The sequence below is a fragment of the Drosophila takahashii genome, chromosome X, assembly GCF_030179915.1.
Source record: "Drosophila takahashii strain IR98-3 E-12201 chromosome X, DtakHiC1v2, whole genome shotgun sequence".
NCBI classification, from domain to species: Eukaryota; Metazoa; Arthropoda; class Insecta; order Diptera; family Drosophilidae; genus Drosophila; species Drosophila takahashii.
The window spans coordinates 2,012,580-2,030,167 of record NC_091683.1 but is presented as its reverse complement, the minus strand read 5'-3'; the positions used below and the strand labels follow the sequence as shown (position 1 = coordinate 2,030,167).

The 17,588-nt window shown below is 38.5% G+C and overlaps 1 protein-coding gene and 2 long non-coding RNA genes across 3 annotated transcripts in view; 2 read left to right on the top strand and 1 right to left on the bottom strand.

Moving 5' to 3' along the window:
• The first annotated feature begins 891 nt into the window (after positions 1-891).
• LOC138913952 (uncharacterized) lies at positions 892-15,012 on the top strand. The gene is made up of 3 exons (XR_011419846.1): positions 892-1,013; positions 11,231-11,811; positions 14,798-15,012. It is a non-coding gene; the product is annotated as an uncharacterized lncRNA (long non-coding RNA).
• Atf3 (Activating transcription factor 3) lies at positions 5,797-15,491 on the bottom strand. Its single transcript, XM_017143088.3, has 3 exons — positions 14,983-15,491; positions 14,830-14,919; positions 5,797-11,014 (listed from the first exon to the last, which is right to left on the bottom strand). Exons 1-3 carry the CDS (start codon positions 15,250-15,252, stop codon positions 9,515-9,517), a joined length of 1,860 nt encoding a protein of 619 aa, XP_016998577.2. The 5' UTR covers positions 15,253-15,491; the 3' UTR covers positions 5,797-9,514.
• A 152-nt stretch (positions 15,492-15,643) lies between these two features.
• LOC138913951 (uncharacterized) overlaps positions 15,644-17,588 on the top strand; it is a 37,973-nt gene continuing 36,028 nt past the window's right edge. Inside the window, exon 1 of the long non-coding RNA XR_011419845.1 lies at positions 15,644-15,734. This is a non-coding gene — a long non-coding RNA (uncharacterized lncRNA). The remainder of the gene's footprint in view (positions 15,735-17,588) is intronic.

Sequence of the window (17,588 nt, the reverse complement as noted above, 5' to 3'; positions counted from 1 at the left end):
GGTTATTCAGAATGCTTTTTTTTTATTCAGGCTAGGTAGAGCCTAGCATTTGCGTCCAGTTTAAATATGGGGCCTAATCCTTAAATAACCATAGAAAAGAGCGTTAACCGCCTATTTGCCTCTCGCTCTCGCTCGACATAAAACGGCGAGCTAACCACGGGAGAGAGCGAGAGGCAAATAGGCGGCTAGCCATCGAAGTAAATAAATAAAGAAAAAATAAGTACAAATACGAGCTAAGACTTTAACTTTTGATTACAATTATTATTATTAACAAGCGAAAAACTAAAGACTTATTATTTGAGACATGTTAATTTGTAAAGGAATGCTTTCAATTTTCACATCTAAAGAATATCCGTAATATCGCCATTTTGTATGGGTAGTATCGTTATAGTATGGTCCCCCTGAAAATATCGATGGCGTTACTATCGATGTATTCACACCTCTAGAATAGTCACGGCCGTTAGGTATGACCGTATACTAATAAATACCAAAAACACAACATAATTGGAATGGTATTTTTTTAACTCGTTTTAATACATGTATTTAAATAAATAATAAATAAGTCTATACCAGGTGGAAAACTAATACATTAATAATAAATTGCAAGGTTCGAAATATGATTATATCGCAAATCTTTACGCTTGAGCCATATCAAACGAAGGAATTAAGAAAGTTTTCGATGTCGGAAATGTCTCCTTCACTGCCTTGCCAACTTTTGACTGAAGTTATAATATTCTCTGCAAAACCCTCTATAAAACTAATATTTCACATAAAGGAAACTTTAATCTTCTTCCTTTTATTTGAATTTAATTTAATTTATTTTACTCTTCAAAATATACCAAAAAGAATACAAAATACTGAAAACGGTCACCCTGATCTCGATAACGCCTTTGACATTTGACACTAAAAAATACCAGGACAGGATACAGAGAGGCGCCAAAAACGAAAAGCCGCAAAGCAAAAGCGTAAAAAATTAAAACAAGTGAAAAAGTGTTAAATCTGGATATCTGGCGGTGAGTAACGATTAAATAATATAGTATAGTATGCAAATCAAGTGCGGCACTCGGTTAGTAAGCAACAAAACTTGATTGATTACCAGTTAGTCATGAACGCTATTAATTTTCGGAAGACGCTTTGCCTATTGCTGTCTCGCTCTGGCAAGATGGCGTACATTCTTCATTCATCACTAAGTTAACTGGTATTTGTAATTGAAATTGTAATCTCTTGTCCTCGGGAGCCCCTAAAATAGCCAAAACAACCAAATATTAAGATTTATATATGTACATATGCGCATATGTATAACGAGTTCCCTAACCTCCGCATTTAGTTTTCCAGGATTCCATTGAGCTTCTTTATGTGACAAGTGTATTTCGTGCAGACATATACATATGTATATACATATATATATGTATGTATGTAACCCAAGTGCTCAATGAAATGCGTATTAAATTAGGTTACAAAACACAACTGAACATTCATACATACATGAATATAAAACCGTTATAACCGCTTTATTTAAAATAGAGATTGTTATTCTAACTACCTAAGATTTTAAAATATGATAATATATGTAAGTAAGTTTTCAAAATACTCATAAGATTATTACGTTTTTGTACTTAGAAAATTGTATATAGTATATACATATCTGTGTAATCTCAGAAACAAAATTTGATATTATATGATCATCGTATCATTTCATTATTAGATAATGTAAAAATTATATTTATAATTAGGACTAGATTTACTGACCTGGTACAGTGGCTCGCAGCTTATTTCGTGCAGAGCTTAAATAAAACTTATAAGTCGTATTACTCATAAAGTAAAATAGATATTAAATAAATTTCTTTGCAGCTTTATTCAGTGTTATACTAATTTAAATTAAACCATTTTATTATTTTTTTTATTCTGTTAGGTAATACTTAAATCGAACAAATTTCAATAAAAGTAGCTTTTTACAAGTCGCAGCTTATTTCGTGCACGCAACAAAATCCTTAAAATATATGTTAAAACTTTTATGAAAAATGTTGTGGGGCTTTTGTTATGTTTGGTAATATCTTCAAAACATATTATCACCAGAAAAAGCGAATATCTTTGGATAATTTAGTATATTACGTAATTAACGTGCTTAAAATTGTATTTTATTGAAAAAAAATCCTTGAAAATAAAATAAGAATCAGGTTATTCTTGACAGTCAACAATTTTATTCTTTAATTAAAATTATATAATAGGGAAACTAAATTTATCACGAAAGATGCATTTTTGATATCCCAGGAATGCAAAAACCGAATATTTACTGTGGTTCGGTGCCCTGGTAAAACTTAAAACTAATTTTTTGGCCTAGTTTTATAAATTTTTTGATAATTTTTTTTATTTAATGTGGAAGATAAATGTTTAAATCATTCATTATTAAAGGAAAAAAAATTCTTCCACCCTCAGTAACCTCAGAACATGCCCAACCTATATCAGTGCTGACACTTTGCTTAGCCTTAGTTTTTAGGTGGGTGTGGTAAGAATCAGAACTCCGTTGAAAGCACATAAAATGCGTTTAATAGTAACTATAATTAGTCAGTAAGCACTCTAATAAATAAAAAAAATGATTCCAAATGAAAATGGGACGAATGACGTGCTATAAAGCCTATTTAAATATGCTTAGATTGTTCTTAAATGTGATAAGTAGCATATTTCAACTTGATTGGTCAATAAGTGTAAGATCTCGCTTTAGGACGCGAATGGTTTCCACATAACATTGTTAGCCCATTCTTTTCTGATCAAGACTAGCTAATTTTGGATACCGTATATGTAAATTTTTTTAACTTTTTGGATAATTTTCTTCGGCTCTACTTTCCTTAGAGTTATAAAGAATGCATTTTGGGACCATTCACACCACTCAATTTACTCATATGAAGCTTTGGACTACATATTTTGAAAATCTAAGTCGTAAATCAACAGATTCTGTGATTTGTTAAATAATTTAACAAGTTTTTTTGATGTTTTGGCCATTAAATTTTCAAAAGTTGAGTAATTTTTTAAATTTCTTTATAACTTTTTTTTTAACTGTATTTAAATCCTTCGAAAGTTTAAAATACTTTATTTATAATGTTCAAAACAATGTAGAAGTAGAAAAACCTTCTAAAAATAAACAACTTACGAATAAAACGAACATAAAGTTGTTGCACGAAATAAGCTGCAGCATCAAAAAAGTCGATATTTTCAGTTTATGCTTAATTTTAAATGTTCTTTTAAAAAATTGTTAAGCGTAGATTACGATATAATATCTTAAAATTCTACCAAATAAGACTGCGTTTATAGTTTGTTGATACCTTTAATAGTTTATCGGATAGACAACTTTTAAATTAAAATATGTCTCTGCACGAAATAAGCTGCGAGCCACTGTACATATTTTAAAAATGTTCGGAAAAATATTAATATCAATTTGATAATATAATATCATATGTCCTAGTCCCGTCTAAACCGAATTTTTTTTCTTATTTCGAGAATTATTTTGTGCTTGAACGAAAATATTTTTAAATACTTAAAGCCCAGGAATTCTTTGTATGTAGTTTCAGTTCAGAAAGGTTTTCCCAAAAGCCAGTGGCTCGTTTTCAAGCGATTTCAACATAGATCTTATTATCTGATAGTGCCACGCCCCATTCTCTTTCACCAATCTCAACGGAAAATGAACTATTCCTGACCTTCTGGGCCGCTGAGTCACGAGAATTTTCTATGCGAGTGGGAAACCTTGGCAGACAGCGGGTCTCGGCCATCGTAGTTTCGGGGAGTGGTCGACATAGAAATCGGTAATAGGTAATCGCGAGCCCCGAAGACATATCCCATTTGTCACAATCGCACTTGTGCTTTTGCTTTTGCTTGGTGGCATAATTTTTCACTTAACGCACGTCTATAAATACCCAATGCTGCAACACATGTAAGACTATCTTAATTAAAATACAAATACTTATACACCTGTGTGCGCCGCCACTGCGATTGCTAATAGTTACCTCAGTAATAATAATGCGTTCTCTGGTTATTTATGGCCGATATTTTATGCGATTAAATGCCATAATTTATCAAAGCTCTGCGCCCGGTGCTTGCTTTCATATACCATGATATGATATGATATTCAAAGTCTATGGGATCTGATCTGGACACCTAAATGTTGTCTACTCCAAGCCGAGTGACATTTGCCACGATCACGGATTTCTTAAATGCCAAGCTAAGAGGTAGAAAAAAGGATCGTTGGATGGTGGATGGGCTACATATCATACCAAAAACCTATGATATGTGTCAAATAGTTTTGCAGATTTTTGATTACAAACCATCATTATTTGCATCAAAATATTTGTATTTAATTTATGTTCCCAATGGTGACCCAAAACTGCACTACCTCTGAAATTTCTTTCTCTATTAATCCGTGTTTTAAACTTTATTGTAAGAAAAAGGCCTGAAAGATTTGTTAATGTTTTTTCTATGGACGAGTCTTAAAATGTACTATTTACTACTACTATTTAGTATGGTTTGGTGACCCCGATAGACTGGAGTTTTTGCGAGAGGTGACTTAATTAAGCTAGTTTTTTTTCTTAAATCGATTATTATTACAACCTACCAACTTGACATCTCAGAAGAGGGCTTGTCTGGGTAGAAATCATCCCACATCCCACATATCGTGTGTCCAGTGCATGTGACTCCCGTGGAGGCGGTGACCCAATCTATGACACACGCTCCGGCGAGAAGGATTTTGTGCGCTGTTTTTCGTTCTTTTATTACTGTTATGACATTCAATAAGCAATTAGGCATTAATCACTGCCGGGGGCAGCATTAATCACCGGAGCGCGGTTCAAACACACAGCTCGGAGCTCCGAAAGCGAGCCTTCAACTTATGCATATTAGCGGAGCGCCAGAGAACTTGGGAGAACTGGAGAACCGGTGGCTACGAGAGAGGAGGGGCTGGGTTCTATCCACGAATAGTTGGCGACATAGCAAGTCGCACTCGCTGAGACGCCAATCCGCCGATCGACAGAGACAGAATTAGAATCCCGCTTGCAAGACATGATGTCACCGTCTGTTTATAACTTGTGCCCGTCAGCGATGCAGATCGGATCTAAGATCGGTGGGGTGCTGCTGATCGAGGGAGGTGCGGATCGGATCGGGCAGAACGGATTGTCCCACGCCCACGCGGAACACGCGCCAAGAATGAACTTGATTGAATGAACAATCGGGAAAATCAGACGTTTGGGATACCCTGATATCTTTCAAATAAAATGGATCGAAATTATATCAAAAATAGTCTTACTCCTTTGGACTATAGGAACTAGTGAAAGAACTAAGAAGGTCCTGCACCTGAAGGTCCGTTTTTTCATCTTTCTGTTAAATTTAAAGAAGGGTTTAGACCTTGATATCGTATGGAAAAAGAGAGTTCAAAACTTCCTTTAAATTTAACAGGCAGGCGAAAAAAACAGTCCTAAAAACATTATTTAGGTTCCAATAAGTTTACAGATGAGTTTTTTTTCTCGTCTCCCTGTTAAATTTAAAGTATCAAGGTTTAACCTTGATATCGTATGGAAAAAAGAGAGTTCAAAACTTCCTTTCAATTTAACAGGCAGACGAGAAAACGGTCCCAATAATATTGTTTAGGTTCCACTGAGATCACAGATAAGTGGTACAACTTTACAACGGCAGGTCAGGTTGATTCAGATATTGCCCCGGGCGGCTTGACGTCGGGTGCTTTCAAGATCGATGAGAGCGATCGCTAATTGAGGGGCAGATAAACACATAGATCGAAAGGCAAAACTTAGATGATTTGATATTAAACTTGAATTTTATTGTAGTTCTTTTAGAGTGTGATCGGTTGTGTTTCGGATCGGAGATGGTTTACAGAGACAGTTAGAGATATACAGATATAGATGCGGATACAGCGAGCGTTTAGAGATACAGAATGACATTAAAACACTGGATAAGGATGGGGATATGGATGACTTGAGGGGATGAGAGTTAACATAATCATCGACTTTATCAATTATCATTCAGTTAGACATTTATTTGATTGGGCTTGTTGGTTGCTGTTGTTCTTATGTTCCTCTTGCTTGGCTTTTTCACATTAGTCACATTAGTCGGCTAGATCTATTTATCGTATATTTTTGCTCTGGTCAAAATTACACAAATAACATCTGGACTCTCTCGACACTTTTCTTTTTTTTTGTTTCAGTTTTTTCTATTATTTCTTACGTTTGCTTTAGCACAGTTTGTGGGAGTTTTCTTTGTTTGTTGGTTGCTTGCTTGCTCTTGCGGTTTACACATATAAATTGATGTAACTTTATCAATATCATTAGCAATATACATGGATATATAGATCATATATATATAGGGTCTAGGGCTATACAATTGAACGGATTTCTTTGAAGGGGGCTTTCAGCTCCGTTTCTGCCTGCAGCTGAGTTCGGTTTGCGATTTTTAAGACAATAACCAAGATTGATCTATTGTTATTGTTGATCGTTAATCGTTACATTTGTCCAGGTACTTTCGTAGCGCATGTTGTGTGTTTAAGTTAATTGCTTTTTGTTAAACAAACGTTGTTGTGTAGCCTAAAATTAAAAACTAAAGATGAGGGGTCGGTGTTTAGGTCAAGGTCAAAGGTCAGAGGTCAAAGTTCGAAAATGCTGATGCGCCACTTAAGATTGGATTGAATCCTGCGTGGATGAGAGAGCGATGGATGGCTTTCCGATGATGTTGATCTAATTCTACAATGCTCTATTAATAAGATATTTTTCGGCCTTTTTCAGCTGCTGGCAGAAGCGAAGCCCACAAACCCCAAACTTAAACTCAATTGCGACTCTTTAAGGTCGTATTTATGTAGATACACATATATATTAGAGAATATATTAATCGAAAAACAAACAAACATATCAAGAAATAATACAAAAATAAACGAAATTTACAAGCGGAAACTTTGCTTTCATGGACTTGATTGCATTTTGCCATTTACAATTACGGTTTACAGTTAGCATTTACAGTTACGAATTACATTTAACATCGAATGTGGTGACAGCCCTGGCAGCTCCTCCACTCGCTTGACCTGAGTTGTTTATTTTAAATTAAATTATTTTTTTGTTATTTTTTTTTTTAATTTTTTTGTTTTTCTCTTTTTTGTTTGGAAGCTGAACGTCGTAATATCAATTGTCGGCGAGTGAAGTCCCTAACCTTACATTTTCTAGGGTTGCCTCTTTGTGTGTCTGTATTTTGTGTGCGAGTGTTTTGTGTGAGTGTGTGAGGTAAACTTTGCTTAAGGTAAGGCTCAATTCAATTTTTTTTCAATTTTAAAGCTCCATTCCGAGAGGATTGGCTTTAGCTTTGTTGGTTAAATGCTTAACAATCATATTTTGGGGCAAATAGGCACGCATTTTCGTGGGGGTTATTTTGGATATATTTTGGATTTTGGGGGGATTTTTTTGGGTGACATAACATTATGGTAGACTTGGTACAACTAGCGAAAAAGGCGGTGCTCAAGAGGCTTGAAGAGCTCGGGTTCGTTAAAATATTATAAATAGTTCTTTTGCATATTTTACATAGATATAATTTGTTGATTATCTCGATTATCGATTAACTCGATTACGATTACGAAACAATTTCAAAGCACTTGTTGTGAGGGGAATTATTTTTGTTTTTTAGGCCACTTTTTGGTGTTCACAGCTGTTCATACACACACTTTTGTATATATATAACTGTTATATCTGTATATAATTATGTATATATATATTTATTTATATATAAATGAACTCGGCTTCAACTCGTTGATCAAGCAATAGACACACAAATATATAAGATTTACTTTGTTTTAGTACACGTTTGTTTGTATAAATATTCTTGGACTTCCGTTTTTTATGTATATAGTATAAATTACAAAAGTGTTGTTGTTCTTGTTAAACTGTAATAAGGCGCAAGTTGAAAGGAGTTGCAAAGTTTCAATTTTAGCAGCACTTTAAGGTCTTCGATTCCACCAATTCATACATCAAACATATGTACATTTGTCTCTACATTTATCTCTCTTGTTTTTTTATATATATATAATATTTAAATATTTTTTGTTCTTGTATATGTAGATTAGTTTTGCAAAAGATTTAACAAAGTGTAGATTAGCAATTTAGTTTTAGTTGTCAATTAAAAGATCTTTTTTTTGTCGTTTTAATTTTTGATTAAGGCAACAGCAGCTTACACAATTGTTTGCTCATCGTTTAAACATAGCTTACAAAGTATGGACACAAAAAAAAAACAAAAATTCATACATGTATTTTGTTTATATATACGGTATATATATATAGGTTTTATCACTGACTAAATCTAGTTTTTAGAAAAAAAATATCAAACGTCATATCGCATGGGCTTCCTAATTCTGCATCGAATTCTCAATTTGATTTCCCCTCCTTGCTAATCTCTCTCGATTGTTGTTTACACATATACATATATAAGCATAGTTAATATAATTTTTAAGGCTTCGTTGGGAGGAAAGAGAAAACAAAAACAAAAACAAATAGAAAAAGAATCGAACAAATTAAAATTAATAATTACTGATGCGGATGTGACTGCTAGCAGTTGATCACTGCTCATCTTCTTCTCTCGACTTGGTTATGTCGCAGGCGCAGGCTTGCAAATGGAATGTTATCGATATACCGAGTTATCGTATCAAAAATTGGGTTATGTACAGTTGTGCAAGTGCTTCTTCGTTTGAGTTTGTGTGCTCTCATCTCATCTCCTCTTCTCGATTCTTCTTCTGCTTCTGCTCTTTTGTCGTCCATCGTCCTACGTTCTTTACACCTTACTCTCCTTACAGCTCTTTAATGATAGTTACTTGTTAATTGTTTCTGCTTCTTTCTTCATGAGGTAGTTAAGCCACAGGCTGGATGCCGGCTCCAGGCGGACTTGGGATCAAAGGTTCTGGGGGTACATATATGTAAATCTGGGGCTTGGGGATTATATTCGAGTGGTCCATGATTGAATTGCGGGATGGGGGCCTATTGGAAGAACTTGGATTGCTGGGTTACCAAAAAAAAAAAAAAAATAAAGAGGTGACTTGAAAAATGTTGAGTGCAAATAAATATCAGAAAAAGTTAGAATTTTTGGGTAAATTATTTGGGAAATAATAGGGCCGGATTGTTATGGGTTATGGGTTGTCTTAGGGGGACTGACTGCGGCTTCTGTTTCTTTATCTTTGTCTGTACTCCTACTCCTGCTTTTGCTTAGTCAATGAGTGGCGATTAGGATTAACATTATTAGTTTATATAGGGTTTACGATGATGGCCTAGCACCAGTAGTCTACGTGGGCCCAGGCCGGCGGATCTTGCTCCTCTCCCAATTGCAGCTCCATTTCGAGTTCGAGTTCCACCTGCCGATCAAGTTGTGCTGGTGGCTCCTCCTTCTCTGCAGTAGGTTGCTCCCGCTGTTGCTGTTGCTGCGGCTGATCGAAGGCTAGGAGCAGCAGGTCGCGGTCCCTTTCTCGATCCCGCTCCCTGTCCGGCGCCCTTCCTCACGCCAGGCAACTGCCGTTGTTCATAAAGGCGGTGGCCGTGTCCAAATCCACATACTCGCCGCAATCCTCCACCAGTTGGGACATCAAATCGCTGGCATAGCAGCCGTTCTTCATCAGCAGCAACTGCTCATCGTCGTAGGGCGTCATCACACCCACACCTACACCTACTCCAACGCCCACGCCAATGTTGTGGTTACCATGCTGCAGGCCACCATGGTGGAAGTCCATCAGGTGATTGTTGTTATTATTGTTATTGTTATTATTATTATTATTCTGATTAACATTATTGTTTATATTTCCGTTAGCACTGGCGCCTTGATTCGTGTGAACCATGCTGAGGCTATTGATACCGCAGGGCGAGGGCAGAACACAGGCATGCTTGATGTCCGGAAAACCATCGCTGGGCTCAAAAAGGAACCTCTCGGCACTCAAGGCGGTGGTGTAGGGACTCTGCGAGTCCACCAGTTCGTTCTTGACAAACTCAATGGCGCTACTGCTGCTGGTGGTGCTGGCTATTGCGGTGGGCGTTGTTGCACTGGTGTTGTTGCTAGTGGCATTGCTGATGTTGTTGTTGCTGGTACTGATATTGCTGCTGCTGCTGCTGGCGTTGCTGCTGTTTGGATTGCTGCTGCTGCTGGTGGTGGTCAGGCCTTCGCAGTTGGGCACATAGTCGGAAATCAGACTGGGACTGGGAATGGGAATGGGATTCCCCTGCTGCTGCTGCTGATCGGCGGTATTCAACGATTGCTGGTAGCCGGCATGCTCAAACTCCTGGGCGCTCGGCGAGGGCTTGCAATAGCCATTGGGCAGTTGCTGAGCCATCGCTGCCGCCGTTTTGGAACCGTACTTAAACGTGGCTATCGAGGGTATGCTCTGTAGCCGCTGGTTGTTGCTGCTGCAGCCGGAATTTGCCACCTCGTTCGCCGTTTCTAGCTCCAATTCACTTAGATATTTCTGGGCCGGCGATTGAAGCAGCTGATTGGGCAATTGACAGCCTCCGGCGCGTTGGCAACCATGCGATTGCAGCATGTCCATCAGCTTCCGGCGCTCCGTTTCCAGCAGACGCACCTGGCTCTTCAGCTCCACATTCTGGGTGTCCAACACCTCCGATTCCTTGATCAGATTCTGGGTGCGTTCGCGCTTCTTCATCCGGCACTTGGTGGCCGCAATCTTGTTGCGCTCGCGACGCCGCCGCCTGCGGTCCTCGTCCTCCGGCGTCAGTCCCTTGGGCTGCGACGACTTCGTTTCGCTATCCTCGTCACTGGACTCCTCCTCCAGGCCGCAGTCATCGTCCAGATCGTTGGCGTTGCTCAGGCTGCCGCTGTAGTTGTTGTTGCTGCTGCTGCCGCTGTGTCCGCCGCCGCCGCCGTTGTGGTTGCTGCGCCGCGAGTACTTGGAGTGCGGCTGCTCCGAACCGGAGCTGGAGTCGCAGGTGGAGAGCTTGCGCTTGCTCTGGATGGACAGCTTGAGGCCCTCCTTGATTAAACGCGAGCAGGTCTGCAAAGGCAAAAGAAGTAAGGGGAAAGGTTAGAGGGGTTGGAGGAGATTTATGTATACATATCTATACCATTTACTTAAATTATTATTGCTCTTAAAGACAACTGTTTTAGATGATTATTGGGAACTGTTACTCCTTTATCTACACATTTTTACATTTATTTATTTTATTTACATTTATTTTTTCTTTTCTTTTTTTCTATCAAAAAAATATAGCTACCTCCTGTACTGATCACTGATCCTTCACCTTCACCAACTGGCTGACTTCCCCTTGAAAAGGTGGAAGTTGCAAAGTGAGAGCGTGGCACAGTTTTTGAGAGGCAGGCAGATATACATATAAATATGACGAATCGCGGCCCGATTTCTCGGGAGGAGATTATCTCCATCGGCATTTTCAGCTTTGTTTGTTTCTTTATTTGTTTTATTTGCCCGGTGATTTACTCCAGCGACCTTTTTTTAACGCTTTGGCTTAGGGCTTGGCACCTGGATTTGGGGACACTCGAGTTGTGTGCCTGAATTATAAATATTAAAGATAGAAATCTGCGACAATCACCACGCCCAAAAAGAGTGTTGTTCGCTGCCCTCTTTCTCACTGAACTGACAAGTGCATTCGGCACTCGATGAAGTGGGTGAACCCAAAACGGAAAATCGAAAACCAAAGCAACCTTGGATAGCAGCCAGCCTGCACTGGGTCAGTTCCATTTATGGAGAAGCTTAAGACCTGAGTGCGAAGCCAGGAACATATGGTCACAGCATTCGGAAGCGCCTGCTCTTCAAGGACTTGTTAATACATAGTGGTATGTATATAAAAATCCATAACTAAAATATATTAGAACTTTAAAGAAAATCCAATGAAACTTCTTCATATCTCATATATTATCTCTCATATCTCAGTAAAATCAAGTATCCCGCAATATGGCATCATTCAAAGGGGGCTGGGATGTCAAAATCTGGGCCCCTTCAATCTGCAGCAGCTCATTGAATTGTCGACCAGACTACCGACGCCACTTTTATCTTTATACCCTTTTGCAGAGGGTGTAAAAACTATAGCTTTGTTGTTTTTGATTTAGACTATATCTTACAATTGGATATAGAATATATTTTAAATATTTCGAAATTACCAATTAAAGTTTATAAATATTAGAAAACTTCCTTTGAATTAAGGTCAAAATGATACGAAAATCTCCATTATTTCAACTTTAATTTCAATGAACTGCAAAAGGGTATAAAAAACTTCGACTTTCCGCAAATATTTTCTTTCTTATTTTTTTCTTCTTCTCTTTTATTTTTTTTTTCGAGGTTTTTCCTTTTTTTTTGCGGATGATTTGTTTGTTGTCTGGTCGAGAAATTGTTCGGATGCCACTGATTACTGATTGAACGCGCCCTTCTTTTTTCAATGTTGCTTTGCGCTTCTGTTAATTTTTTCGGCACCGGGTCGTCGTCGTCGGGGGTTCCATTTGAATTTTAGGCACGCTGTGCTATATTTATTGACCCAGAAATCAGATAAATAAATTTCTGTGTGAGGAAAAGCGAGCGACAAGTAAAGAATGCCGAAATCGGACTCGAATTCGGAATCCAAAACAAAATCATAATAATCGCATGCGCCGGGGTCCCAAAACAAAACAAAAACAAAGCAAAAACAACCAAAAATCGAAGTTGCTGGCAAATTGGAGCCAATGCATGCATATATGACCATATGGTCAGCGTCGAATCGAAAAAAGTTGGACAAAGTCGGCTGGAAAATTGTGCAATTGCGTCGGGGGAAATGGTGCTGTGGATGTAAATGGATGAAATGGATGCGAATCGGGAATGGGGATGGTCGGCACAGGTTGCGGCTTCAGTCATCTTTGTATCTGTATCTCTCAATCAGTATCTTTGTATCTCGTTTTGTTTCTGTATCTGTTTTTGTATCTGTACAGACACAGACTGTGCGGAAAAGCCGAGCCTTTCTTTGCACTTCGCATCGCTGCAACTTTAGTCGCAAAAATTCACCCGAAAATAAATAAAAAATCGCAAATTTTCGGCCTCGCAAATTTGCATTTTGTTTGGCTTGTTTGCACTTTTGCACACATTTCTCACTCGTTTTGTTTGCCCTCCTTATAATTTCTCCCCATTTTGCATTTCGCCGTTCTTTTTCGGCAACATTTGTGCAAATATTTGGCGTGCAAAGGAAAAAAACATAAAAAAGGAAGGAAACCTTTGTTTAACCGATTAAATCGAGGTTCAACTAGGGGTCAAAATCCCCCAAATGAAACAAAGTTCGCTAAGAAAACTTGTAAAGCACTTCGAGAATTGTTAGCTAAACTTAAATGGCATAGTTAAAATTAAATTGAATGTCATAAGAATAAAATTCAAGTGAAATTTTGTACAACAACCTTTGATCTTAAGTTTCAAAAGCGAAAACAATTCATTAGGTTGAAAGTGCACATTGCAGGGAATATTTTTTCATGTGATTTGTATTTTATGGAATATATTTAAGAGCTTATTGTTTGTCTAGCTGCATATTGCAGAAAAAAGTTAACTGCCTAAGGACATTTCCAACTAACAATTTGACACAATTACTTATTTTCCTCAGTCGTAGTCCACCGCCTCATATATAGAAGCACTTGCAGTTTCAATCTGTTCGTTTCAATTTGGTCAGTTTCATTCATTCATTTATTCGAAGACTGTTTCGCCCACGCAGCGCACGCCGCCACGCACTCTCCACAGGCCAATGGTCTGTCCGTTTCGTTTGTCCGTAACTTTGTCCGTCCGTCTGTCCGTTCGACTGAATGACACCGACGTGTGGGCGTCAATTGCGAGACGCAGCGAGAATTGATTTCACTTTTGCGGCACAGCGTTCGAGTATTGCATCTGCATGTGAATGTGAATGTGAATCTGAATCTGCCTCTGAGTGGGGAGAATCACTCTTGACTGGCTGGCTGACTGACATTGGCCTTAATGAGGCACGTAACTGCGGTGGTGTCAACTTCAGCGATTAATTCCACAATACGAGTTAAAGGCCGCCTATTCGAGATCTCTGGGTTGTGCAACGAACGCATCCCTAGTCCCCCTGCTTCTCCTCGTTCTCCTTCTTCTCCCAGTAATAATTGGCAGGTGTCTATATGGCCATATCTATATATATAGCCATCCCCCATCTACATATATGTGTGTGCAAATGTGATTTATGATTATTACTTGAAACGAATCTATAGGCGTTGGATCGGCGCAGCTTTTAATTGCTGCAGCAAAGGGGTTAACAGAGACGGGGCATCTTTTCAATTTGTTTTCCAACAAATTTCTCATAAATTAGAGACGCTCATTTCGAATTTTGAATTTCGAATTTCGGTTATATAGTAATTGGAGGAAACAGGTTTGGTGCCTCAATTGCAATTGCAATTAGTTATTGATTGATAGATTGTTAGGAGTAAAGTTAAGTGGTTTCAGTTAGTTTTAATTTTAATTTGAATGCCCCAGGTTTTTTTGATATTGAAGAAAGACCCGAAACAATAGCTACACAGAAAAAATGGCATAGTACAAATAAATAATTGCATATTGAATTTAAAGATTTATATTATATATTTAAATTTAATGAAAAAACGTAAAATTGAATATAAAACAATTTTAATTGCATGATTTGATTTAAAAAAAAATTGAATGAAGGTAGAAAATATTTCCTTAAATTTTACTTAAAAAAATTAATAAAAAATTGCAGAAGATAAAAAACATAGAAACAAATATTTAAATTTAATTCATATTCACGTTTGTTTTGATCAGTGTACTTAATTCCCATTTAATTCGCAGTTAATCGCAATTAAAGACCGAGGATTACATACCTGTTGGACGCTGGGCGTGGTGGCCGTGCCCGCTGGCGAGTCGAGCGGCGATCCGGAGCAACTGGAATGACTGCTGTCCTGCGAGTGCGACTGCAAAGGGCAAAAGAATAAGTATACGCCGTGGTGGTTGGGTGGTGTTCAAGCAATTCTCACCTGGCCGTTGGGATGACCGCCGTTGAAGTGACGCACGGTAACTACCGGCGTGGAGGCGGCACTGCAGGATGCCGACGAGGCGGCGGATGCGGAAACGGCCGCCGAAACGGCCGCCGCTGCCGCCGAACTGAAACTAAAGTTGTCCAGCGGATTGGTCATGGCGATCAGCGAGTTGAGGATCTCGGGCGTCTTGGGCGTATGGCCGCCCATCAGCAGGCCGCTTTGGTCGAGGCCGAGCAGCGAGGAGGCCGGTATGTTGGAGTTGAACATGTTGGTTAGCTGTTAGCAGTTGCACACGCGGTAAGTTAATAATAATACAAACTAATAAAACTTAATGTTAACAAACGGGGTTGGTTTTTTCTTATTTTTCTTCTTCTTTTTTTGTTATATATTCTTAAATCACAGTTGAAGGCCTACGCGTTGCATTGGTTGTTTGGACTGTCCAAAAAGTATTCTTTTTTGTATATATATATTTATATATTTTAGGTTTCTGGAGGCACACACTTTTCACTTTTCCGCTTATCACAAGTTCACCAAACTACAGTTCCTTTTTCGGTTTATTCAAGGGATTCATGGAGCAGAAGGGACGACTTTTGGAGGAATATGGCCGATCCATCGGTTCCATCGGCTCTAAATTCCCGACTTTTTGCTGTTGTTGCTCAGAGCGCTAAGGCCGAGCGAATGCGTTGAATGTCGAACGTTGAACAGCCGGCACATCGGCAGCGAATCTGCAAAAAAAACAGAAAGAGAGAGTGAGTATGTAAGAAGAGCGCCAGAGATATATTATATAGATATATTGTACGGGGAGGAAAACAGAGAGTCAAGTCGAGTCACTCACGAACGTGAGTCTGCCATGTCAACGTAAACAAAAGCAATTAAATTATAAAATAAACTCGGCTAAATTGATTTATGTAAGTCCCGGCGTGTCACGTGACCACCAAGCTTACAAATCACGATCTCGAGATTGATCACGCACCAAAAAGAAACAGTAACAGAAACAGAAAGCCCCACATCTCGCACATACTATTCAACATGCCTCAATTAAACCATTAATCGGCTAATTGAGAGCAGGCACACTTATCATATAGCCCCTACAGATCTACAGAGAGGGTGTAACTTATATAGAGGGCTTCAAACACACATTCCTCACGGGTTGTGCGAGGTGAAGGTGAGCAGAAGGAGAAACTGCAGCGAAATTCAGCATTCCTCGGCGGCAATTGAAACGGAATTGAAATGCAATTGAAGGCAATCATCCATGAATTCGCTTGACTCCCGAGAACCCCTAACCTAAACAGGGGCTGCAAATACATACGAAAAATGTGGGAGTCTTCTACTATTTAAACTCAGTTTAATGGAATTACATTTGTAAGGGTTAATTTGGAGTATTTTAGTAAAACTACCTAGTTATATATTAAATTATTAAAAAAAGAAAGGAAGATAGCATATCGTTCCCATAACATCTATGTGAAATCCGAATCAGAAGAGAATATGATAAGATATATGATATGGTGTATATAATATGATCGTCCGATTGTTTTAAAATGAATTTATAAATTCTGAAAGGTGAATCCCTGAAAAATAATGCTTTAGCCGGACTTTCCAATAGGAGACGACTTTTAAGGGCAATTAAATTACCGTTTTTGCTTGGGAATGATCTGTAATTACAAAGATATTTTAGAAAATTGTACTTTTTAGGGATCTTTTTTGTAGGGCATTCCCCAAGTCTATCATCCCCTTTCTGCCCCCCGAAACATCACTTTATTTGGCAGGAATTTCTGTGGTCTGTGGAGTTATTTCCCCCGAACATTTGTGGCATTTTGAAGATGAACTGTGGGTTAAAAAAAAGAACTAGTGGTTGGGCGCATTTTCGCTCAAAATGCAAATTGAGGCTGTCAAACTTCAAAAGCCGAAAAACAGAACACAAAAATCTCATTTTGGTTTTGTGCGCGATTTCTGTTTTTCTGCTGGTGCTTTTCTGCCTGCCTTTTAGCCATTTATCATATGGTATGGCCAAAAGTGTTTGCACTTGTGGTGGTTTCTCTGTATGTGTGACATGCTCTATAAGTTTTAGAGCCCCCCGTTTTTTCCCGGTCCGTTCCAAACCGAAAGTCAGTCAGCAGCAAACAACAAAACGAAGGTAGAATAAAGAATTATGATTTATGACTTTCGCATGTTTCTTTATTTTTATTCTTATTTTTATTTTTTCGGGGTTTTGTTGTTTTGTTTGTGATAGCTTTTAATGCCTTTGATGTGGCTTTTTCCCCCGTTTCCACTGCAACGAAAATCACTTTTGACATTCGGCTCGCACAAATCGCACACAAAATCGCTTTTTGGCTCGGCTCTCTTGGTCCGGCTTTGTTGCCAATGCTTATTTTGACCAAATGCGGCGGACGTCAAAATCAGCATCGGCGACAGCAAACTGCGCATGCGTGGCCTCCCCGTAGAACATTTGGGGTCAGGGCAGCCCAAAGCCAACTGAAACTGCAACTGCAGCTCTCAAAAAAGAGAGCTATTTTGAAAAAGTCATTGCAAACAAATATTAAAAAAAAAAAGAACCTTAATTTTACACCTAACTGTCTGACTTACTGCATTTATTTGAAAAAAGT

Bases quoted from the DNA above. Each gene is read 5' to 3' on its own strand.
- Atf3 (XM_017143088.3), bottom strand. From the start codon at position 15,252: ATGTTCAACTCCAACATACCGGCCTCCTCGCTGCTCGGCCTCGACCAA. The intron at 14,920-14,982 runs GTGAGAATTGCT...TGCCCTTTGCAG, and splicing joins GCGGTCATCCCAACGGCCAG to TCGCACTCGCAGGACAGCAG. The intron at 11,015-14,829 runs GTATGTAATCCT...TTGCCTTTGCAG, and splicing joins CCACGCCCAGCGTCCAACAG to ACCTGCTCGCGTTTAATCAA.